At 42.6% G+C, this 23,799-nt stretch overlaps 1 protein-coding gene and 1 long non-coding RNA gene across 2 annotated transcripts in view; both read left to right on the top strand.

Annotated features, from left to right (window-relative positions):
• Positions 1–23,799, top strand: part of anos1b (anosmin 1b) — a 94,017-nt gene that overhangs the window by 33,327 nt on the left and 36,891 nt on the right. The window contains exons 3-6 of the mRNA XM_055221373.1: positions 8,664–8,726; positions 10,184–10,391; positions 12,085–12,269; positions 16,853–16,982. Coding sequence (XP_055077348.1) covers positions 8,664–8,726; positions 10,184–10,391; positions 12,085–12,269; positions 16,853–16,982 — 586 coding nt within the window. The remainder of the gene's footprint in view (positions 1–8,663; positions 8,727–10,183; positions 10,392–12,084; positions 12,270–16,852; positions 16,983–23,799) is intronic.
• LOC129456200 (uncharacterized) lies at positions 17,134–18,092 on the top strand. Its single transcript, XR_008648686.1, has 3 exons — positions 17,134–17,309; positions 17,390–17,455; positions 17,669–18,092. It is a non-coding gene; the product is annotated as an uncharacterized LOC129456200 (long non-coding RNA).

Below are 23,799 nucleotides of genomic sequence, written 5' to 3'. Positions count from 1 at the left end.
TTCTGTGCACATAGTGCGCATTCGGACCATGCGCGCTGGCACATTTGTGTTCAGCTGTATGAATTAGACTTAATTTGTCTATTGTTTAAAAGGTGTTGTTTTATTCTGCAGTTTGCATTATTGTAGGTAAAAATATAAGATGTGCACACATTAGCGTCTCATCTGTGCGCATGGGTGAGGCGCGCACTGGTAAGTTCCTGTGGAGAGTTACGGATCAGACTTTGTTTATTGTTGATATCTGACAGAATATAGTTCAGACAGAGATAAGCACAGAAGCTACAAGTGTCACTGCTATGTCAGAGTGGGCAAACACCACAAACTAACATCTAAACGTTGTATTGGAACTGGAAACATGATGCAGTGTGGTGCCGTAAAGGTGATTATAATCGTGCGCGATGATCACGATTATAAAAAATGCCACGAACGATTAATTGCGGACCTTTTTTATCGTGATTAACGATATTATCGTATATCGTCCCATCCCTAATCACCACATGACATCACAAGGTGGAAGAGAGTGTTTTCAGTTTGAGAGAAGAACTCAGCCTAAATGTTGAGGATTTGTGTGTTAAACATGTGTGAATGAAACAAAATACAACTGTGGATATGTTTGTGATGAGGAAACGTTATAACAGAGATAAGAAAATGGCATAATTTGGACCCTTTAAACAAGAACAGGACTAAACCAAGTCTACACCTGGACTTAACTGGGCTCAAATCGGACCAAATAAGGGCAAATGTGAACGCACAGTTACTCATTGTGGCAACCAAAACCTTTATTCAAGTCCTGTTAATTCAAGGAAAATATTGCTCAAGTAGGATTAAAGTTACTGTGTCTGGAAACTAGTCTGAGAAGTACTTAGTTTAATATTTTATTAGTTAGCTATTCAAGCAATTGTAAAAAGTAAGAGTTTTTTTTAATGTGTCCTGTACTTAAAACCTTTTCATTTATACAGTACTTTATGCAAAGAAAATGATACTGCCTGATGTTTTGACTGCGGTGCTTGATTATTCGACTCAAATCCTGACAAGTTTCCAGGCAATTCAGCAAACCATGATATTTGGCCTGATTATCACAAAGAGGGCTGTTCTGATGTAAGGGAACGACACCCCACCTCCCTCTTTCCATAACTGATGGAGAAGATATGATGTCGTGTTTTATCTTGAAGAGATCTGTTACAAATTGCCAGATCAGCGTGACAGGTTCATAAAAACTTGGGGACCTTTTATTGATCACATGAAACAGAGATGGGCTCGACCTCAAACCTCAAAGAATAGATTTTTCTTGGTTTGAACTTTTGTGATATTGCTGTATAAGCTGTTTTTGTTCATATTATTGTGCACTGGCAGTGTTTGGCAAGGCAAGACATTAAAATCACAATACAACAAATCAAAACATAAATAATCACCATAAAATGAACATTAAAACAGAAGAGTGCAGAATAAAAGCCTTTCAGTTGTATGCACAGCTAAACAGAACTGTTTTGAGCCTGGATTTAAACATTGTCAAAGTAGAGGCCTGTCTCACATCTTCAGGACTGTTCCAGGTTTTAGCTGCATAAAACTGAAACACTGATTCCACATGTTTAGTCCTGACTCTGGGACCAGCAGGAGGCTGGTCCCTGAAGTCCTCAGAGTGCGAGATGGTTCACATGGCACTAATATGTCAGAGATGTACTTTGGTGCTGGTCCATGGAGAGACAAACAAGCAGAGCTGCTTTAAAGTCTATTTTCTGAGCCACAGGATCCAGTGCATTGACCTGAGCACAGGACGCATGTGCTTGTACTTCCTGGTTCTAGTCAGGACCCGAGCAGCAGTGTTCTGGATGTACTGCAGCTGTCTTAACGCTTGTTTGGAGAGGCCAGTGAGCAGGCCGTTACAGTAGTTTAACCTACTGGAGACAAATGCATGGATAAGTCTCTGTAAGTCTGGTTTTGACAGTATACCTTACATTTTTGCAATGTTTTTTAGATGGTAAAAAGCTGCAGATGTTACTGATTTGATGTGGCTGTTAAAGTTCTAAAAGTCTGAGTCCATTATTACCCTTAGATTTGTATGTTTTTCTAATGGACAAAATTGGAAACCTAATAAACAATATATAAATAAAGAAAACAAACTACTAAAATACTAATACTATGGACCTCTGCGATGTATAGGACACCTCACATCTGCTCAATTCATGCCAGTTTACGGACATGTTTCGCTCTCTCTCTGCAGTCTTTCATCTCCTCCCCTTCCCTCACCCCTCTCCCCCACCCCCACTGCCACCACTGCCCCCTGCCTTCTCCGCAAAACCACACGTTCACCTCGAGTTTCCTGCCCGAGCGCCTGTCATCCCTCCATCGTGGCAGGTGAGGCCATAAAACAGCAGGGCAGCCCCAAGTGTGATTCATTATGGGGGATATTCTGTACAGTCTCATCTAATGTCATTAATCTACATTACATGTCGTTACCCCGGGTTAAACAGTAACATCTTCTGACCTTTTTGCATTAGTCTCATTCAAATACATAAGTCATAATGTCAGATTTTGGCCTTGCATGGGCAAACAAACTCTATCCATGTGTTATATTAAAGGTAATTTATAGCGAGTGAAATTTGTATGTGGGGATGTGCTTAAGAACAGTATCAAAAGCTTTTAGGTCTTATTTGAGTACACGAGCAGTTCTTGGAGCCAATACAATGATGAGATTTGTACAAAGTCATAGCAGTGTTCACTTTGACAGGGGTGAAACAGCACTTGTTTCATCCAACAATGTCTCTGTTTGGGCAGAAAAAGTGTATGGTTCTTATCCAAAAGTTCCCTCTTATATGGGACATCCTTCAAATCTTATGCTTTTAGTTGCTGCTTTTACATTACACTGTGTGGTGTAAAGCCAATGTACAATATTGTGAAGTGAAAAAATAAGTTGTGATAGTATCATGACAGGCCTAGTTTGTACACAAAGTAATTCACAGTGCTTTACAGAAAGAGAGAGACATTAAAATTGCAATACAAAACAATCAAATTAATGTTAAAAGAGAGGAGTGGAGAATAAAAGCCTTTATGTCAGATGCACAACTAAACAGAACTGTTTTTAGCCTGGATTTAAACATTGTCAAAGTAGAGGCCTGTTTCACATCTTCAGAAAGACTGTTGCAGGTTTTAGCTCCATAAAACTGAAACGCAGATTCTCTATGTTTAGTCCTGACTCTGGGCACCAGCAGGAGGTCGGTCCCTGAAGTCCTCAGAGTGTGAGATGGTTCATATGGCACTAACATGTCGGAGATGTTCTTTGGTGCTGGTCCATGTAGAGACTTGTTCACAAGAGGAGCTGCTTTAAAGTCTATTCTCTGAGCCACAGGAGCCAGTGCAGAGACCTGAGCACAGAACGCATGTGTGAAGTACTTCCTGGTTCTAGTCAGGACCCGAGCAGCAGTGTTCTGGATGTACTGCAGCTGTCTTAACGCTCGTTTGGAGAGGTCAGTGAGCAGGACGTTACAGTAGTCTAACCTACTGGAGACAAATGCGTGAATAAGTCTCTCCAGTGCAGAGCTTCCCTACGGCAGACTCATCATTGATACTGGAAGTGTGCCAAACTACATCTGAAGCCCTTTGGTCAACTCTGTAACTTTTGTGCTGCTTGTTGTCTTCTCTACCTCTTCTCCAGCAGTAATCTGTGTAACCCCTCGCTCAGACAGCACATATTTCCTATATAAATGTGACCGCAAGAGCACAGCATGTGAGCGGCCCTCCACAGGAATACCTCTTCAACACATCAGTCAGTTTCTCCGTGTGCTGGCAGTATAAACTCCTGTCTAGTATGTCATTAAATAATGCCTCTTTCCAATGAATCTGTGATCAAATGCAAAAACAACCCATGTACAAATTCCCTCAGAATCAGATCTATGTCAGGAAAAGAGCCGTGAAGCCTGCCCTGGATCACCATGCACGTGCAGAGAGAGGAGATGGAGGGCGTGGCTGCACCTCTGGGTGGCGGGCGGCATGCAGAGGGGGACCTGTTGATTTGTGAGTGTACATTTGTGAGAGGTGTTTTCACCAAGAGTCTGACAGTTTAAGCCTCAGAACAGCTTGTGGCTCCAGGATAGCACCCAAGGGAGCTCATTCACCCTGCACATCACACACTCAGGTCCGGTTACATTGCAAACTGTGGGGCAGGCGGTTCATACGAGCAGCGCATCTGGATTTTTGCACTGAGGTTTATCTATAGGCACCTATAAGTGTCAAAGAAATTAAGTGGTTTGATTGTGGGATCCGGTTTTATTCCTGTGCAAGAGTTTGTGACCAAGCCTGTGGAGAAAGAAAGGAGGAACGGACAGTAATGGTTTTCCTTCCTCAGATTTGTGGAAAACATATCGTAGCTGTTATCTGTAAACTGTCATTCAAATAAAGAAGGCAGGTCTTTAAAAATGTCAGTGTATTATAAAAATGACTACTTTATAAACTGTCATTAGCCAAAAATACTTGGTCACGGTCAAATTTTTATATATATCGTTTTTCCACCTTCAAGAAACTCAAAGCGCTTTACAAATTCAAACACCATTCATCTATGGAAGCTGGATTTGCACCACCAACCAGTGACGCAGTGGATCTGAACGCTCTACCAGTAATGTTTATATTGAGAGTGGGATTTGAAACCGGCTCGATTCGGATCAAAGGACGAACGACTTCTCCAATACTTAACAAAGGTCCGAGTTTTGGACACTGGCGTATAGATAGATGTGATTGACAGGTGGATTTTGCTTATTTGTGGTGCCTCCCCCCTCATGTCTGTGCAATTCTGTTACAACTCCAAAGCCTCACATAATAAAGTTCCACCATGTTGGATATTTATCTCGCTTGCGATCCAGCCCGTCCTTAACTTTTTCATTGATCACTACCGATACAATAGCTGTAACAAGCTCCATTTTGTTTAATTTTCGCTGTAAAACACATGCAAAGCGCAACTCAAGCCTCTTCTCCATACGCCCACCTCATACTCTTGTTTATTTGTTTTCATTTTGAGCCCAAGTTTGATCAGATAACTCTCGCGACGCCCTCTGTTTGTAGCAAATCATTTCCTTTTCCTTTGTGCAAGTATGACACAAATAATAATTCCAAAGTGTGCTTATGTCTGAAGGTTGGCAGTTCGAATCCCGCTCTCGACATAAACATCACCGTTAGATTTGGCGATGCGATTACAGTCATTGTGTCCTTTGGCAAGACACTTAACCCACCTCGCCCTCATTGTCTGCATACACTCCTTGATGTAAAGCGCTTTGAGTGGCTTGAAGATGGAAAAAAGTGTGACCGCGACCAAAGAAGTGATGCTTTTCAGATTTCATTTTGAGTTAAAGAAACACAAAACTGTACATCTGGAACACTTGACAACTACAGCATTTACCCCTGAACTATAAACCCCCTCCTAATCGTCTTTGCAGTGTTATCTAACCAGATCTTGTTCATTACGAAGAATACATGAGTTTAACACTCCTCTTGGGGGATGGAGCTTGGGTGGAGGATCACTTGAGCCTGTATTTCCATGACTTAAAAAGAAATGAAGCAATTCTTGTACATTAACTGGCCATCACACTCCCCGCTGACAACCCATTATCGGTACTCCGCGAAGCAATACGTCTCTGTCGGAGGAAAAGTATCTACAATCTATCAAAATCAAGCGTCTAAAACGTAGCGTACACTGGTGGTATTTGAACCAGATGTGAAAGCATGTCTATTGTCATCAGCCCATAGAATCACCTTATCAAAAACAGTATTAGGAATTGACAATACATCCCCGGTAGCATTTTATTTGATGTGTTTTTAAGTCTTTTGTTGATTCGATGTTCGACTGAAGCTGGAAATGTGGAATGAATTGTAAGATTGATTGAAGCCATGTGATGAGGGGCTGAAGCAGACGGAGAGAGAGAAAGAGAGAAAGAGACAGAGGAGGAGAGGGGGAGGAGGAGGTCAAGGTGAACCGCAGTTTTTATATGAAGTCTGTTTTGGATTTGGTAAGAGGCATCACTCGACGGTTCACGGAGGAGGTGGTGAACCAGATGACTGCAGCAGACCTGTGGAGTCGGATTTGGCAACGTGTGGATGTTGTTTGAGCAAAAGAACATGAAGAACGCTGTCAGAAATTATCGAAATGCAGATTCAGTGTTTTTAGAAGACACATAATTCTTTTGTTATATTTACTAGTGAGGATAATCACACATGTCGTTCATTATTTTAATTTTGTTTATTTTGAGTTATAGTACTGATTATATTGTATTATAATACTGCTTAAAGGCCCTGTATCCAATGTTTTTCCCATGAATTTGAGCAAAGTGTGTTTTGCCCAGTGGTGGAACTCAGTTTTGTTACTTAAGTAAAAGTTCAGATACCGGAGTAAAGAAACACTCAAGCAAAAAAGGATCACATGAAAAAAGTACCTGTTTCAAAATGTGCTTAAAGAGTAAAAAGTAAAAGTATTTTCCACAGATTTTGAGGTCTAATAAAGCTTCCAATGGATTGATTTTTATAAAGATTTGTGCTGAATTTTGTTCAACTCACACAACTAAATCATTAATTTTATCCTAGCTGTTTTCATTTGTAATTTTTTGTTTGCTCAAATTATGAACATGTTAAAAAATAAACCCTTTTCAGCAGGTCTCAGATAATAATAAAAAACAAATCCACTTTAAAATGTACTTAAGTAAAGTTCAGATACCTAAAATGTATACTTAAGTACAGTACTTACAGTGTAGTACTACTTTGTTACGTTCCACCACTGGTCTTGACCCATTACAGATATATTGTAAAAGCCAAAAGTAAAATCTGTCAACTGGACAAAAAGTTGTAGGAGTGAAGACGTTTCGCTTCTCATCCAAGCCACTTCTTCAGTTCTGGAGATATTGTACAGATGTACTGTAAAAGCAGGTCTTGTGGTCAAAATAAGTCTGCTGCGTGCTGTCTGCATGTAATTATAAAGCATTTTATTGTTCGATAAGCAAGAAATACACATTAGCATGTCAGTTGTTTTAGCTTTAGCCTCACGGCAAAACTCTCTGGTCTGTGAGAGCTGTGAAAAGCACTTCTAAACTCATCCTGGTGAATAATTTGAATGCCCATAATGCATATGGTGAGTGAGGAATAACCATAGCCTGTAAATATAAATGGACATAAATATCGCACTAGCCGCCGTGTTCTAAATAGGAAATGCAAGAAAAAACTGTGCTATGGACGGGGATTTAAGATAGGTGCAAAGAGACAATTTATGTCTTTGGCAGTGTAATGATGTCTGAGCAAAAGAACATGAAGAACACTGTCAGGAATTATGGAGAAGCAGTTTCAGCATTTTAAAAGACATATCCTTTTTGTATTTACTAGTGAGGAAAATGACACATGTAGATCTTTATTTTAATTTTGTTTTGTTATGGCTTTCTTTAGCATAAATCTTTAATTGTATTGTTATGGATCTGGAAACTACAGATTCCAAACTGTATCACTGATCTAAAACAGCTTCTTGGGGGGTATTTTAGCATGAAACTATAACATACATATATAATTATTTTACATTTTGTTTGTTTACTTCCTTTAAGTTTCATTTTATATTGTTAATCCCCATCTGTATCACCCATGGGCTTAATTTTAAAAAGAAAAATAATGCAAGAAAGTACTGGGGTGTGTGCAAGTGTATGAGATAGGTGCAAACTGATTTTCTGATTATGTTACTCAAAATACAAAACTGAGAGAGTTACGTATGATGAGGGATAACAATTAAAGGACCTGTTAGGCATGTTAGAATGAGTTATTTCCTCAAAAACATCCCTGGAATTGTGTTTTGTTTCATTCACACATGTTTGAGTAACACTTTATTATTAATCTTTCTAGCTCTCCAAAGCTAAAAATGCTCTGTTCCACCTCGTGATGTCATGTAGTGGTAGCTTTCAAGTTAACAGCTCCTTTTACCTTTTGTTCAGTAGAGATTGGCAGTTCCAAAGCTAAAATGATCCAAATGATTCTATTGAAGGTGTATGAAGTTTAAAAACACAGTGAAGCACTTCCTGTATTACCACATGACATCACAAAGTGGAACGGAGTGTTTTCAAATTGAGAGCCTCAATACTCAGACTCAGCCTAAATATGCAGTGTTTGTGAGTTAAACATGTGTGAATGAAACAAAACACAACTCTGGGTATGTTTGTGATGAGGAAACAACATTATAACATAGATCAGAAAATAGTGGCAAGTTACAACTGTACTGGTCACAATTGCCTTGACTCACAAAGATATGGCTGTCAGTCTGTGCCAATGGTCTCTCTCCCTTAGTCTATGTACTTAGAGGGATATTTGCGTTGGATATAAAAAAATATATATATTACGCGTTTTATTATGATTTCTGTTATAAAGTTGTTTCCTCATGACTAACATACCTGGAGTTGTGTTTTGTTTCTGCCGTTATCTCATAGTATCTCACGACATAAAACTATAAGTTGTAAGTAATGAATCTACAGTATTATCTGATTCTGATCATGGCCACTGCATTTGATGTGGTTTTGATGATGTTTCCTTGTCCTTATTTCCTGGTTACATCATGTCTGTAATTATTCATGAGGAAATGATCTGAAATACAAAACATACTCATTCATTCCGTATTGACTCGTGTTTTATATTTAAATGCTGCCTGTCTTTCTGTGCAGTGCCTTCAGCCATGCAAGGAACTATGGGAAACCAGGAAAGTGCTGTCTCCAAAGTCCTGTGAGGTAAGAGAAATGAAATCATATTTTAATGTTTGAATTATATGGGGGTTATTTTGTAAGCCGGGGTTGGAACGTGACAAATTAAAATGGTACTTAAGTACTTTACTTAAGTAGTACTTAAGTACTACTACTACTACCACTGTACTAAAGTGGAAATTTTTGGTGTCTGTACTTTACTTAAGTAGCAAACAAACAAATAGCTAACAAAAATATACAAATAAAACAATCAATTTAATTGTTCCTCAAAATTCAGCATCACTCTATACACCTTATGGGACCTCAAAATCTGTGAATAATGCTTTTACTTTTTAAGTACAATTTTAAAGTTATCTGTGTAATCTACTTAACCTCTCTACCCATGATCTTTACATTGAGAATGGGATTTGAACCGCCAACCTTTGGATCAGTGGACAAACACTCACAATTGGGGTGTGTGCGTGTTTGTGTGTGTGTGAAGGGTGACTGGGGGAGGGGGGCTTAAATGGGTGTTAGCAAAACCACAGTGTGGTTGAGGGACAGATTAGTTTTTCATCACAATAGCTGAGGCATGCTACAGGCTCAATGGCTCAGTGCCTGGAAGTCTAGCAAAACACTGCAACCTCGAGCTCTCTGGGTAAGCCTATGTTTGTAAAGCCACGCACAAGAAAATATACAAACTTTTATTCAGATTTAGGTCAGCTCTCCAATGCCAGTGTAAAGTTTAGCCTTAGGAAATGTTTCATCGGTGTACGGTGGCTTTTATGGTGGGTCTGAGGAGGTCACATAAACTATGGTTCTCAAACTGTGGTGCAGAGAGCTCTGGTGATACGCAGGGTCTTCAACAGATAGTTACTGTTTATACTGCTTAAAAAAGACCTATTTGGTTTGTGTCTGCTCTATAGCTATAATCTATGACACCCGTGGATCATTATGCTATAATTTGCACATTTTAAATCGCAATAGTCATCTAAAGCGACTTAATAAAAGAAACAAGTCCACTTACTTCCTTACTTAGAAACTGCGGTGCCCAATAGGAGCTGACGTCGACACAAACATCATCACAACAAAGCGTCAGTACCTCCCATGGTTAGCTGCATATCGCGCTAGCACACAGTGGATTTTTTTTTTTCATTTGTACCAAAATAACAACGCAACGCTACCAAATCCTGCACGTATCACCGATTAAGAAACTAAAATGGGAGAGCGAAGTAAGGACAGAGCGTATACTGGTGAAAATGGGGATTAATCAGCAATATGGCGTCTTGAAAATAAGTGATTAGTTGCACGAACAGCTTCAGTTGAGTACATCATAAAAAGGCGCAGTTTGCTAGTAGTTAGGTTACTGAATGAAAAGTGTATGAATTTGAACGTCTAGAAGGCACTGTGTGTAGTTGTGAGACACTCAATTAACGTTCTAATTCAATAAATGTTTGCTTGCATGTTCATACACATTTATTATCCTCATGCCTTTGTCTTTACAGAAGCAGACAGAATGTGTGACAAGCCGTGAGTTCGTGGTCTCTCTTCGTAGCTCTCGTCAGGGGGACTGTCCGTCCCCTCAGAAGGCTTCGGGCTTTGCTGCAGCATGTGTGGAGAGCTGCTCCTCTGACCTGCACTGCCCCTCCCCTAGAAAGTGCTGCTCCAACGGCTGTGGACACACCTGCCAGCTCCCGGCCAATCTGTACAAAGGTAACACTGTCTTTTCTCATAAACCATGCACTAGGTCATATACACAACACTAAACCTCCTGTATTGGTGGTTTTCAGATGCTAGAATGTGATGATGTCTTACTCTCAGGTGGGGTCAAGAGTCAGATTTCCTACTTAATTACATTGTACTTTGTCATAAAATATCCAAAAGGTAAATTTACAAATCTTGAATCTGATCTTTTCTATTTTTGACTAGACCCAAGAACTCACTGTATTACCACAAAAGTCAGTATTTTAACACTATTCATTTAACCTGCCTCCCATCTGTATTAAATATTATTGGCAGAGATGATGTGATGTCATTTGAAACCCAGCAATTACACAAAATTGACTCTAATGCTCAACCTCGTATTGCTCAACGGGAGGTTGAGTGTTACCGGCTCGATATAGTCGGCTTCACCTCAAGGCACAGCTTGGGCTCTGGAACCCAACTCCTTGAGAGGGGCTGGACTCTCCATTCTTCTCCCCGTGGAGAGAGGAGGGGAGCTGGCGTGGGCTTGCTTATTGCCCCACAGCTCAGCCACCTTGTGTTGGAGTTCACCAACGAGAGGGTCAGGGACAGGTCTCTCACTGTTGTGTCGGCCTACGGTCGCAACAGCAGTGCAGAGTACCCGGCCTTCTTGGAGTCCCTGGGAGGGGTACTAGACAGTGCACCAAACCGGGGACTCTGTTGTTCTACTGAGGGACTTCAACACCCACATGGGCGATGACAGTGACACCTGGAGGTGGTGATCGGGAAGAAAGGCCTCCCTGTTCTGAACCCGAGCAATGTTCTGTTATTGGACTTATGTGCTAGTCACAGTTTGTCCATAATGAACAACATGTTCCAGCACAAGGGTGTCCATCAGTGCACGTGGCACCAGGACACCTTAGGTCGGAGATCGATTATCAACTTTGTTGTTGTGTCATTTTACCTCCGGCCGTGTGTCTTGGACACTCAGGTGAAGAGAGGGGCAGAGCTGTCAACCAATCACCACCTGGTGGTGAGTCGGATGCACTTGCAAAGGAGGAAGCCAGACAGATCAGGCAAGCCCCAGTGTAATGTGAGGGTCTTTTGGGAACATCTGGCGGAGCCCTCTGTCAGGGGGCTTTTTAACTCCCACCTCCGGGAGAGCTTCACCAAGATCCCGGGGGAGGCTGGGGACATGGACTCCGAGTGGGCCATGTTCTCTGTCTCTATTGTCAATGTGGCTTCTTGTAGCTGTGGTCATAAGGTCTGCAGTGCTTGTCGCTGCGGCAACTTCCGAACCTGGTGGTAAGGGATGCTGTCAGGCTGAAGAAGGAGTCCTATCGAGCCTTATTGGCTTGTGGGACTCCTGAAGCAGCTGACGAGTACTGGCGGGCCAAGCCTACCGAGGCTTGTGCTGTCGCAATGGCAAAAACTCGGAGTGGTGAGGAAATCAGGGAGGCCATGGAGAAAGGCAGTTGGAGGATCCTCCACGAGAAAAGTTACATAGCTGCATCTCTAAGTTGTTTCTGGCTCTCACAAACTCTTTGGCACCTGTACATGAATTTTTCAAGTGCATGCACATCTTTGGAACAACTTACATAATTTCATTCATTCCATATTATATTTACCGACTATTTCCAAAACAGACTGTAATTTGCACACATTCTTTGCTCTTACGTACTGACCCTTAAAAGCTGACGTCTCCGTGTGGCGCCCCCTACAGGTGTTCCTCTGAAGCCGCGCAGGGAGATGAGTTTCGTGGAGGACTTGGAGGGCCGCGTCAGGGTGCTCTGGGTGTCAAAATTCAACGTCAGTGTGGAGCCCGTGGTGTACGTCCTTCAGTCCCGATGGAACCCAGGCATCCATCCTAGTGAAGACCACGCCTCTCCATGGACCACCGTCACCATGGTAACCAGTAATCACAGTCATTTTACTTAAATACTGGACCGTGGTAATTTAAGGCTCTGAGAAAATGATCGTGTTTGTCTATCATCACAGTTAAAGTGAGGCTGAAGTGAAAGTGCGCTGAAATTGACAGGGAAGAAGATACTTAAAAATGTATTTCCAAACAGTTCAATATTATTATTTTTTGACTACATTTACTTTGTTGCGGTCCACTACTATTTTTTTTAGACCATGTTCATTGTGTTCAGTTTCCTTCCCCATCACTTCTCCAGTAGACAAAACTATTGGCTTATGAATAATTACCTGTTAAACTCTGGACCTCAGGACACCTTTTGATTCTATAGCTTCAGTAACTTGCATATTACGTTACAAAAGTCTATGGAGCTGCTAAAACAGTTCCCACATTTCACAATATAGAACAGCATAGTGCCTGTAACGCATTTTATACCCCATAATTCTCCATTTGTCTGAATGATGAAAGTGCTCAGCTGTGGAGATGGATGTGAGACCTTATTTCCACCTCATCTGTCTTAAAGAGAAGGCTCGGGCCAAGCTCCTGTCCTGCCAGGGGAAACCGCTCTATGTGTGTGTCCCGTGTAGAACTTTCAGAATTAAACATGGATTTATAAAATGTACAAAACTATAAAAAAATGTAGGACTATTTAAAACAAGCAGTTGTGAAATTTAAAAAGAGATTCTATTGGTTTGAGTGTTGTGCAACGGAAAGTGACCAAAAAGTTACGTATACAGTACTTTATATATGAAAAAAATGTGTCCTATGTATGTATGCGTGAGTGTGTGGGTAGGTATCTAACACAACATGGGGAAAAAAACCTATGTACCCGCTTACATGAGGACCTGCTTTCCCTTAGAGGCCACAAATCAGGTCCTCATGATGTAAACTTTATTATTAGATCCATAACATGAAGTTAAAAATACACGATATGTAACTTTTCTGGAGGTGCTTTTTCCACCTACTAGTTTCTGTGGAGATGTTATTGCTTTGCCTGGAATGTTCCACAGTATGGCGTTAAACTTATCTATGTATCACAGGTAGTTTTATTGCTCAAAAAACAGCTTGTATATATCAGTGGGCTTGCCTCTCCACTGATCTGACCTGTAAAATTCTTGTAGTTTAGGCCTCTACAAACATGTTCAGAGACGTATGGATTTCTTATATTAGTTAATCAGTTCATATTTTAGTCTTGCTCTTGGAATTATTTTTAAAACATAAATCGCAAATCTAACACAGAAAAATCCCAATTAGATTTTTTTTTTTCCCCCCAAATTGTACAGCCCTATTTAAAGGTGCACTATGTAACTTTTCTGGTAGAGAGTCCACCAACTGCTTGACTCCATGTAGATGTTAAAGGTTTTTTTTTTTCCTGGAACATTCTACAGTATGGCAATTTAACCATCGTCATGGAGACAAGCAAGCCACATCACCACGCCAGGTAGATCTGTGGAAAAGTGTCTTTGTGGTAGTTTTGAGAAATGAAAACACCTGCAAATGAATAAATACAAGATATATTTGTTTAATGTCATACTGTGGAACATCCCAGGCCAAGCAATGACGTCACCATGAGACCCTCCACCAGAAAAGTTACACAGTGCACCTTTTAAACCAATGTAATGTCCTTAAAAAGCATGGAAACTCAACTTGTGTGTGTGTGGGGTTAGGTAAATAAGCTGATTTTTTCAAACCGCAGGCAGCCTCTGAATGTCTGAGTGCTCATTATAGACTTACAAAAAAGGTTTAGACCGTCATTACGTTCGCACCAGCAGACAGACAAAACATGGGAATCTCCAGGAATTCTCTAGGCTAAAACACTTAATTTTCACCATTATCAGATTGAATTCCAGTGCGATGGCATAGTTTGATTTTCCAGCTATGTCCACATCAATGCGTAAATGTGTTGGAAAATGTAGATGTAGGCTGCACTATAAATCTAATACATATGCAGACTATTATGATCTTTAAAAGGTGCAGTTTGTGAGGATCAGGTGTGCGGCACAGTGGGGAAATCTGGGCTCCGACCATAAACTCTATATATAACTGGACATAGCTAACCTGCTAGCCGCCACTTTCCAAATAGGAAGTGAACATGGTTGTGCTTCCGGCTTCATCGACTTTGGCTCTGATTCACTTTTTATTGAAAAACTGTCGCCCCTCTCTCTGTAACTGCTGCTGTCACTCTCGTCATTTTGGTCTTAAAGTTTTTGTATTAACCTGCTCTACATGATCCAGCTGTTTTTATTTCAATTTTGTCCGTAAATTAAAATATGAACATTAATCACAAACAAATCAGGCGCCTTCTTTCCCCGAGGTTGCCCCCGCTAGCGTTAGCAACAGGTTTGATTGACAGTGTTGCTAAGCACCCGCTCCCTGCTAAACCAGCGGTGTGGGTGCGAAGGGGCTTTACCTTCAATGGTCTGTCTCCGGATTGGCTCTTTGGTTGGTGGTTTCAAATTAGCCGCTATAACCTCTAGCCTCGATGAGCTTTAATTGGCTGGAGTCGAACACTGTGGGTGATGTCACACTCCCTTATTCCACCCAACCTGTTTATTTGCAGTTTATTTTCATAATTATACTACATTTACCCACATTATTATTACAATATGTTGTATTAATATATTAATGTATTAATTTATTTTTATTTTTTTTATTCTGAAATTCATCTTGCGACCCCTCGTCCTCCTTCCCCACTTTAGGAACCACTGCTATAGATATCGTATACGTTGAAAGAAATACTGTGGAACATCCAGGGCAAACCTAGAAATAATATCTCCATAGAGACAAGTTAGTGGCAAATCCTCCATTAGAAAAGTTTTACAGTGCACTTTTAACCAAGCAAACAAAAAACTGTACTGTACTTTTATATGGAAGATCTCAGTGTTGTCACTACATACATTACGTCTATTTGAAGTAAGGATAATGCTTAGCTTCACACATTGAGGGTCATTTCAGAATATAGTACAAAAATAATGTTTGTCTAGCACTTTAGCTTTTTAGCGTTGGCTTTTCAAATGTTTTCAGTTGTGGAAGTCCTCATATTACTGTGGTCTCTCTCTACCCACATCAGACCTCTCCCTCCATCCAAAAACATGTGTCTGTAAGTAAACTGATCACTGCAGATTTCCCACTGTCAAAGTCAATACGTTTGACTTGGTTAGATGTCTGTTATTCTTCCAATTATACAGGATTTGCAGCTGCAGGGACGTGGCTCTCAGCTCCTCATTTTCTGTGTAGGGAATACGGATTAAAACATATTAAAACAATCCGTTACTATTATTATATGCAGCCATTTCAGATAGGATTGATTCCCGGCCGGATCAAGCTCTGATGGACTAGATTGGCAGCCTCTCTTCTATTGGTCTACCCCAGGGCAGCTGTGGCTACAATAGTAACTTACATCCATTGACTGTGGAGCGAATGTCAGGAGAAAACTGTCAACTGGACAAATGTTTTAATGTTGGAGAAGCTGAAAACACAAAGTTAACACACCCAAGTGTTTACAGTAAGGAGTATCAACCATGGATCCATTCAAATAACTGGATAGAGTATTGCTAGCTTAGAGTTGTCTCGAGTTGGATTAGTGGTCACTCATTGATACTACAACGAAAAAATCCGTCCTGCCCAGAAAGGATTTTTACTTATAGAGCGCAGCGTAATCACAAACTGCTCGTGTTCGGCTGACAGGACACCTACATCTTTGACAACGGTTCAGTTTTGTGGCAATTTTTACTTCTTTTCGGATCATAAACTTTTTCTCAGCTCTACGTCTGCTCAAGCAAAGCTCAAGCACTGATTAGTTAGAGTGATCACGTGGTACAACATGAACGAGCATGTGAGCGATGTGAATGTACCTAGTCGCTAAAGGCTAAACTAGCGGCCCTTTGACTTCTGTGGGTGGCCAACATTGACAGAACTCCATTTTCTTTTGAGATGGACGACTGACATGTTACATATAGGGAATGAATAGTGATTACAGTGTGGCACTTTGAGAGGTTTTGTAGAGCCTGTTAAGACCAAAACAAGTGTAAGACATTGTTACTGTTATATCAAACGGATGGAAATGAGCTTGACAAAAATATGTATGGTTATGGTATTGTTATTAGTTCATAAATATGTGTGTGCCAGTCCAATTTGATCATTAGAGTTTAGCGGACTTTTGTTCACCCTGACCCTAATGTAGAGCGCTTTGTGTCTGAATCACTGTGGTGCATTATGGGTTAGGGACTAGGGTTGACATTCGGACAGTCTGTGATTTCTTTTGTCCAGCCCTATTGTTGATTTTCAGATCCTTGAATGTGATGATGTCATAGTCCCAGAGGGGGGGCAAGAGCCAATGTTTCTCATTTATTACACTGTAAGTAGATTCACAAATCTTGATTATTTATACTAGTGATTGTACCGTAGAACTCACTGTACTACAACAAAAATGAGCTGCCCCCCATCTGTATTAAATATTATTGGCCCATAAACTGTTGTGATGTCATCTGAGACCCAGCGGATTTGTATCTTTGAGAAAATCGACAAGTACTGTTTTCCCTTCCTCACTTCCATTTTCTTGTTTTATCCCCAGACCCTCTCGGAGGACGTGCTGCTGTCCGATCTGAGGTCCCAGCGCTGGTACCAGTTCAGAGTGGCAGCCGTGAACAGCCAGGGCAGCCGCGGCTTCACCACCCCGAGCAAACACTACATCTCCAACAGAGGTAACACATGTACACTTAAACAAACAGGCAAGTTCAAAATGGCTGGAACTCTGAAGATTAATCTTATGTAACATTTCTACCACAGTGTCCACCACTTGCTTGTCTCCATAGAGATGTTATCGCTTTGCCTGTGTAACCCAGGTGTAAAATCCACTTACCTATAGTAACTGCAAATTCCCATTTCCTGTATATCAGTAAACGCCCCGTATAATCTCAGCCCCCTCACGTGACCACCTCAGCCAATCACACGCTAATGGCGCTTATATAATGCAGCTGCGCTTCTCTCCAGTCAGAGCTGGGAGGAAGCGCAACAGGGCAGCTGCACAGGTACCGTGTCTCCGCTATTTTTTGCAATAACAACCACCATCCATCTTCTAAACCTACCGTTACGTGTTTTAAACTCACAGGAGCCACTACCATTATCACGGACGCTGAGTAAAGACCGCGGGTTCTGACGCGAACAAGGGGATTTGGTGAGTCTGTTTGGTTGTCAAGTGCTACAAAGCATTAGCATTACACACGTGCTTGTTAATATACCGCGGTGTATTACTGTCAACATAGTCAATTTAAATTGTAATTGTATTTATACCAACAGTATTTTACATGGATTTTGTGTACACTAAACTAAAGACAGCTAATACTAAAAGTGATAGTTTTTTTTTTAAAGGTAATTCTGTTTAATACAGGCCAGGTGTGCTCGGGTTGGGCACAATATTTGATGGCGAGCTAGGAGCCCTACCAAGAACTGGAACATCACATTCAACTCTACAGCCTTTGCGGTCTGGTAGGAGGCTGTTGCAGCCTGTCCCTCCCATAGACTCAAACATTCGCATTCACAACCTTAACATATGGACAAAAGGGGAAATTTTATGGACAATTAAGCCCATATCAGTGGCAACCTCATTTTTTGTTCTATTGTATGCCCATTTTTGGAGATGATATGCTGATAGTGCTGCATTGTTGTTGTATTGTGTGACCTAAACTGTGAAAGTGCACTTATTTTTGCCTTACTCTAAGGGTAAAATATTGAGACTGATACTGAAATCCTGCAGATTTTGTAAATATTGTGTTTTTGTGTGTTTTATGTTTCACTTGCAATACATGGTACCAACCACAAAGTAAATCTGTTCCAGTCTGGTTTATTGCACTGCTCTCCCACCTCCCAGTGAGCCGATACTTAACTCTTCTGATTTAGCCCAACGCCCAACTCAATATCCAAGTCCAAAATATCAATTCACCCTCTTTCTGAGCCACATGCGCTACATGCGTGCTACAGAAAATGTGGCGAGCTAGCCAGGAGATGGTATAGTAGTGCAATAATACCTGTTTTTTTTGCAGTCTCACCAACCCCTTTTCAACATGGACATTTTTGAGTCCCTCGGTATTAACATACAAAACGCGGTTATTGTGAGTGCCAGCCCTAAATGTGAAGTTGATGAAGTAGAAGATTTTCTGCTCCAATACGGTGCTATAGAGCGTTCAGTTATGATAAACTCCCCTGAGTCTGAATTTCATGAAATGTTGGTTGTTGAGTTTAAAACATATGCAGCTTTCAATTTCTTAAATCCATTACTGCCGTACAAATTTAAACCTGCACATAATGAATACTGTGTTAAAAACCTGTCAAAAATTCACGCTGCTAGTGTAGGTTCCACAAGGACTAAGACTTACCTTGCTGACTTAAAACAAATGGCTGAGCTGTCTGGTCAAGATTTTGCGGAAGTATTACAGGAACTGATGACTCAAATAAATGAAGCTGTAACTGAACTGCACCCTGTTCCATCAGAAGGCACCAAGGAAAACCCTGTCACTGCACATCACAAAATGGCTGCTGCTCCAGATCCACAACCCAAAATGGAGGCCGATCCAGCTTTATCAACACATAACAAGCCTGCTACTTCTTCCCCCCTGCCATCCACACGACCTGCTGCTGGAATGAGAGAAAGATATCCAAGTAACATAGCCGCTGACTTCAATCCACCAGAAGTGCAGAGATATGTAGTTGAACATATTGTGAAAAGTGATGACATTTCCATGCGCTCACACAGGTTACGCACATTCTCCGGAAGAGTCCCCCGCCCACAGCATGAGGTGGACTATGACACATGGCGTTCAGGGGTGGACCTCATTCTGAAAGACTCTGCCATTTCGGACACCCAGCAATCCAGGTACATCCTCGACAGTCTTCTGCCACCTGCTGCAGACATAGTGAAACATCTCAGCACCGACTTGCCGGCAGAAATTTACATTCAACATCTTGACTCGGCGTATGGGACAGTACAAGATGGAGAAGAACTCTATGTTAAATTTATGAGCACTCTACAAGACTCCGGGGAGAGACCATCTGCATATCTACACCGATTGCAGGTAGCCCTGAGTTTAGCCGTCAAGCGGGGAGGAGTGAAGCAGAGTGATTTCAACAGACACCTGCTCAGTCAGTTTTGTAGGGGATGCTGGGATGACAGTCTCATCTCTGAGCTCCAGCTGAAGCAGAGGAAGACAAATCCACCTCCATTTTCGGAACTGTTAATGCTGTTGAGAACTGAAGAGGACCGTGAACCAAACAAGGCTCAACGGATGAAGCAACATCTGGGAACATCTAAGAGAGTTGCTGCTCAAGCTCAGTTCGCAGTGGAAGAAGATGGAGTGTGTGCTGCCATTTCCTCCCTCTCAAAACAAGTTGCGGAACTGCAACGGCAGCTGGCCGCTCTCACTGCCTCCCAGTCCGGTTCTCAGTTCGCTCAGTCTCATCCAGTCCCAAAGCCACACCCACAACAGAAAATATCGTCATCATCTTCGTGTCCGAAGCCTGGGTTCTGTTTTCGTTGCGGAGAAGATGGACATATCAAGCCACAGTGTGTGAACCGTCCTAACCCGGCACTCGTTGGCTCCAAACGCAAACAATACAGTGAAAAGAAGCAACAGTGGCAGCAACAAAATCAACCCCCACGCAAGCATTTAAACTAGAATCAGTTCCTGTCGTGGGACACACAGGAACTGCGCAGGGCCAACACTGTCCCGCCAAGAAAAAGCAAGCTCATTGTGCAGAATTACAACAGCTCAGTCCAGGGCCAACAACAAGGCTGCCTAAGGGACTGATTGGACCAAGATGCACGGCGGAGATCAATATTTCTGGTCACGTTCATCAGTGCCTGCTCGACACCGGATCACAAGTGACCACGATACCAGTTTCATTTTACAACCGCCATCTGCATGAACAGCCCATTTATCCACTGCATGACCTACTTCAGGTTGAAGGCGCTGCTGGTCATAACGTTCCATATCTTGGTTACGTCAGCATAACAGTACAGTTCCCCAGAGACTTCATTGGCAAACAACGTGACATCTCCACACTCGCTCTAGTTGTTCCAGACACCCGTCCCGATGTTTCATCTATGCTACTTATCGGCATGAACACCTTAGAGCCGTTGTATGAACAATATATTGGCGAACACTCTTCATTTCAACCCAGCACTCATGGGTACAGAGCTGTTTTGAAGACCCTACAGCTGTCACACCAGCAGAAGGATCAAGGCAACATTGGAGTTGTGAGATTACTCAGCAAGTCTCCAGTGTGTGTACCGGCCGGCCGCACTGTTGTCATCGAGGGCTCAGCTAAAGTCTCCTCTCCACCTTCAAGCCAGAGTGTCCTCCTACAACATCCTGCTTCCACCCTGCCTGGTGGTCTTTGTGTCAGCAGTTGTCTCATCTCTCTTCAAGCTTTTTCCTCTCACAAGCTTCCTGTAGTCATCACAAATGAATCCGAGCAAGACGCATTCATTCCACCCTACAGTGTTGTTGCGGATCTTGAGACCTACCACTGCATCCTCAATGAACATCGTGTCACTCATCCTCCAGCTGGGAGAGCATCATCCAGCTTGAACATCGACTTCGGTGATTCTCCGTTGCCAACAGAGTGGAAGGAGAGAGTCAAAGAGAAGCTCAACGCGATTTCGGAGGTTTTCTCACAACACGATCTGGATTTTGGATGCACAACAGCCATCAAGCATCATATTCCACTCCATGACAGTACACCATTCAAACAGCGTGCTCGGCCTATCCATCCTCAGGATATCGAAGCAGTCCGTCGTCATCTTCGGGAGCTTCTGGAAGCCGGGGTCATAAGGGAATCATCATCACCCTTCTCATCTCCTGTCGTGGTGGTTCGAAAGAAGAATGGTGATATCAGATTATGTATTGATTACCGTAAATTAAACCTCCAGACCATAAAAGATGCATATGCCTTACCCAACCTTGAAGAGTCATTTTCAGCCCTATCTGGTTCCAAATGGTTCTCAGTTCTTGACCTGAAATCCGGTTATTACCAGATTGAAATGTATGAGGAAGATAAATCCAAGACCGCCTTTGTTACCCCCCTTGGATTTTGGGAGTTTAACAGAATGCCCCAAGGTGTCACCAATGCTCCAAGCACATTTCAGCGGTTGATGGAGCGGTGCATGGGTGACCTCCATCTGAAGGAGGTGCTTGTATTCTTGGATGACCTCATAATCTTCTCTAACTCCTTGGAGGAGCACGAATGCAGATTACTGAGAGTCTTGAACCGGCTGCATCAATACGGGCTGAAGTTGTCAACTGAGAAGTGTCGATTCTTCCAAACATCTGTTCGCTACTTGGGACACATCGTGTCAGAACGAGGCGTGGAGACAGACCCGGAAAAGATTGAAACCATAAAAACCTGGCCAATCCCCACCACGCTGAAACAACTGCGTTCTTTTCTGGGCTTTGCAGGATATTACCGCCGGTTCATCAAAGACTACGCTATCATAGCCAAACCACTTAATAACCTAACTCGAGGGTATGCTCCTGTTCGAAAGTCAAAGAAACCGGGACCTCACAAGACACCTACCTACAATCCAAATCAGCCATTTGGAGAGCGCTGGAGTCCCAATTGTCAGTCGGCTTTCGAGACCCTGATAAAGAAACTCACCACCGCTCCAGTCCTTGGATTTGCAGACTCCTCTCGTCCGTACATCCTCCACACTGATGCAAGCGTGACTGGTTTAGGAGCTGCACTTTACCAGGAACAAGAAGGGAAGCTGAGGGTCATAGCCTACGCCAGCCGTGGGTTATCACAGAGCGAGAGCCACTACCCAGCCCATAAACTGGAATTTCTGGCCCTTAAATGGAGTGTGACCGAGAAATTCCAGGACTATTTGTACGGAGCAGAGTTCACCGTGGTCACTGACAGCAACCCGCTCACCTACATCCTAACCTCTGCAAAATTGGATGCCACAGGTCACCGTTGGTTGGCTGCCTTATCTACCTACACCTTCAAACTCCTGTACCGGGCTGGTAAGCAGAACATCGATGCTGACGCGCTCTCACGACGCCCTCATCTGTGCTCTAGTGGAGAAGCCCCACAAGACAATGAACTTCTGAATCAATTCATCTCCCAGCATACAGTGGATTCTGATGCCATCTCAGGAGAAATTGTGAATGCCATCTGCCAAAATCATCTGGGTCGAGCTTCACAGCCGGAGGACCAAGGGCAAATCGGTCTCACCCTCGTTGAGTCCCTATCCATCAATGCTGACACCCTACTTGACAGCTACATCTCCGAAGATCTCCACCAGTTGCCATTTATCCCTACTCTCGACATCAGAGAGAAACAACACTCAGATCCCTCCATCCGAGAGCTCATCCATCAACTTGAGACGGGGGAGAAGATCCCACCTACTGTAAGAGCAGAGCTCCCAGAACTTCCCCTCATGCTTAGAGAGTGGTCAAAGTTGGAGCTTGTGGATGGGATACTGTACCGACGGAGACAGGATAATGAGGATCTCTCATATCAACTCGTCGTCCCGGAAGATCTGCGTCCACTGGTCCTGAGAAGTCTCCATGACGACATGGGCCACATGGGGATCGATCGTACACTCGACCTCGTCCGTACAAGATTCTACTGGCCCAAAATGGCAACAGACGTGGAGCAGAAGATAAAAACTTGTGGCCGCTGTGTGCGCAGAAAAGCCTTACCGGAGAGAGCTGCTCAACTTGTCAGCATCATAACATCACGACCGCTTGAACTCCTTTGCATGGATTTTCTCAGCCTCGAACCCGATTCCAGCAACACTCAGAACATCCTAGTCCTCACTGATCATTTCACCAAATTTGCCGTTGCCATCCCCACGCCTAATCAAACCGCAAAGACTGTGGCAAAAACCTTATGGGAGAACTTTATCATCTACTATGGCATTCCAGAGCGAATACACACAGATCAAGGGCGTGATTTTGAGTCAAAGTTAATTAAAGAACTTTGTGAGGTTGCTGGCATTCAGAAGAGCCGCACCACGCCGTACCATCCGAGGGGAAATCCGGTGGAGCGCTTCAATCGGACATTGTTGCAAATGTTAGGTACCCTGGAGCCAAGACAAAAGGCAAGGTGGAAGGACCATGTCAAGCCGCTGGTTCATGCTTATAATTGCACCAGAAACGAGGTTACGGGGTTTACTCCCTATGAACTCATGTTTGGACGAACCCCTCGGTTACCAGTTGATATTGCATTTGGGCTGCCAGTGCGGGACCCTCAGAACAAGAACCATTCCCAATACATTCAAGCTCTGAAATCAAGGCTCCAAGAAAGCTTCAAAATTGCTGCCAAAAACTCTTTGAAATCTACCGATCGTAACAAAGCCCGATTTGACAGTCGAGTAATCCCATCAGCCTTGGTACCAGGAGATCGTGTACTCGTCAGGAATGTCCGCCTACGTGGGAAACAGAAGCTCTCTGACAAATGGGAGCAAGAGGTCTATGTTGTAGTCCATAGAGCAGGAGATCTTCCAGTCTATAAAGTGAAGCC

The sequence above is a fragment of the Periophthalmus magnuspinnatus genome, chromosome 4, assembly GCF_009829125.3.
Source record: "Periophthalmus magnuspinnatus isolate fPerMag1 chromosome 4, fPerMag1.2.pri, whole genome shotgun sequence".
NCBI lineage: Eukaryota > Metazoa > Chordata > Actinopteri > Gobiiformes > Gobiidae > Periophthalmus > Periophthalmus magnuspinnatus.
Note: the sequence above shows the minus strand (reverse complement) of the source record. Positions and strands in the feature narration are given on the sequence as shown.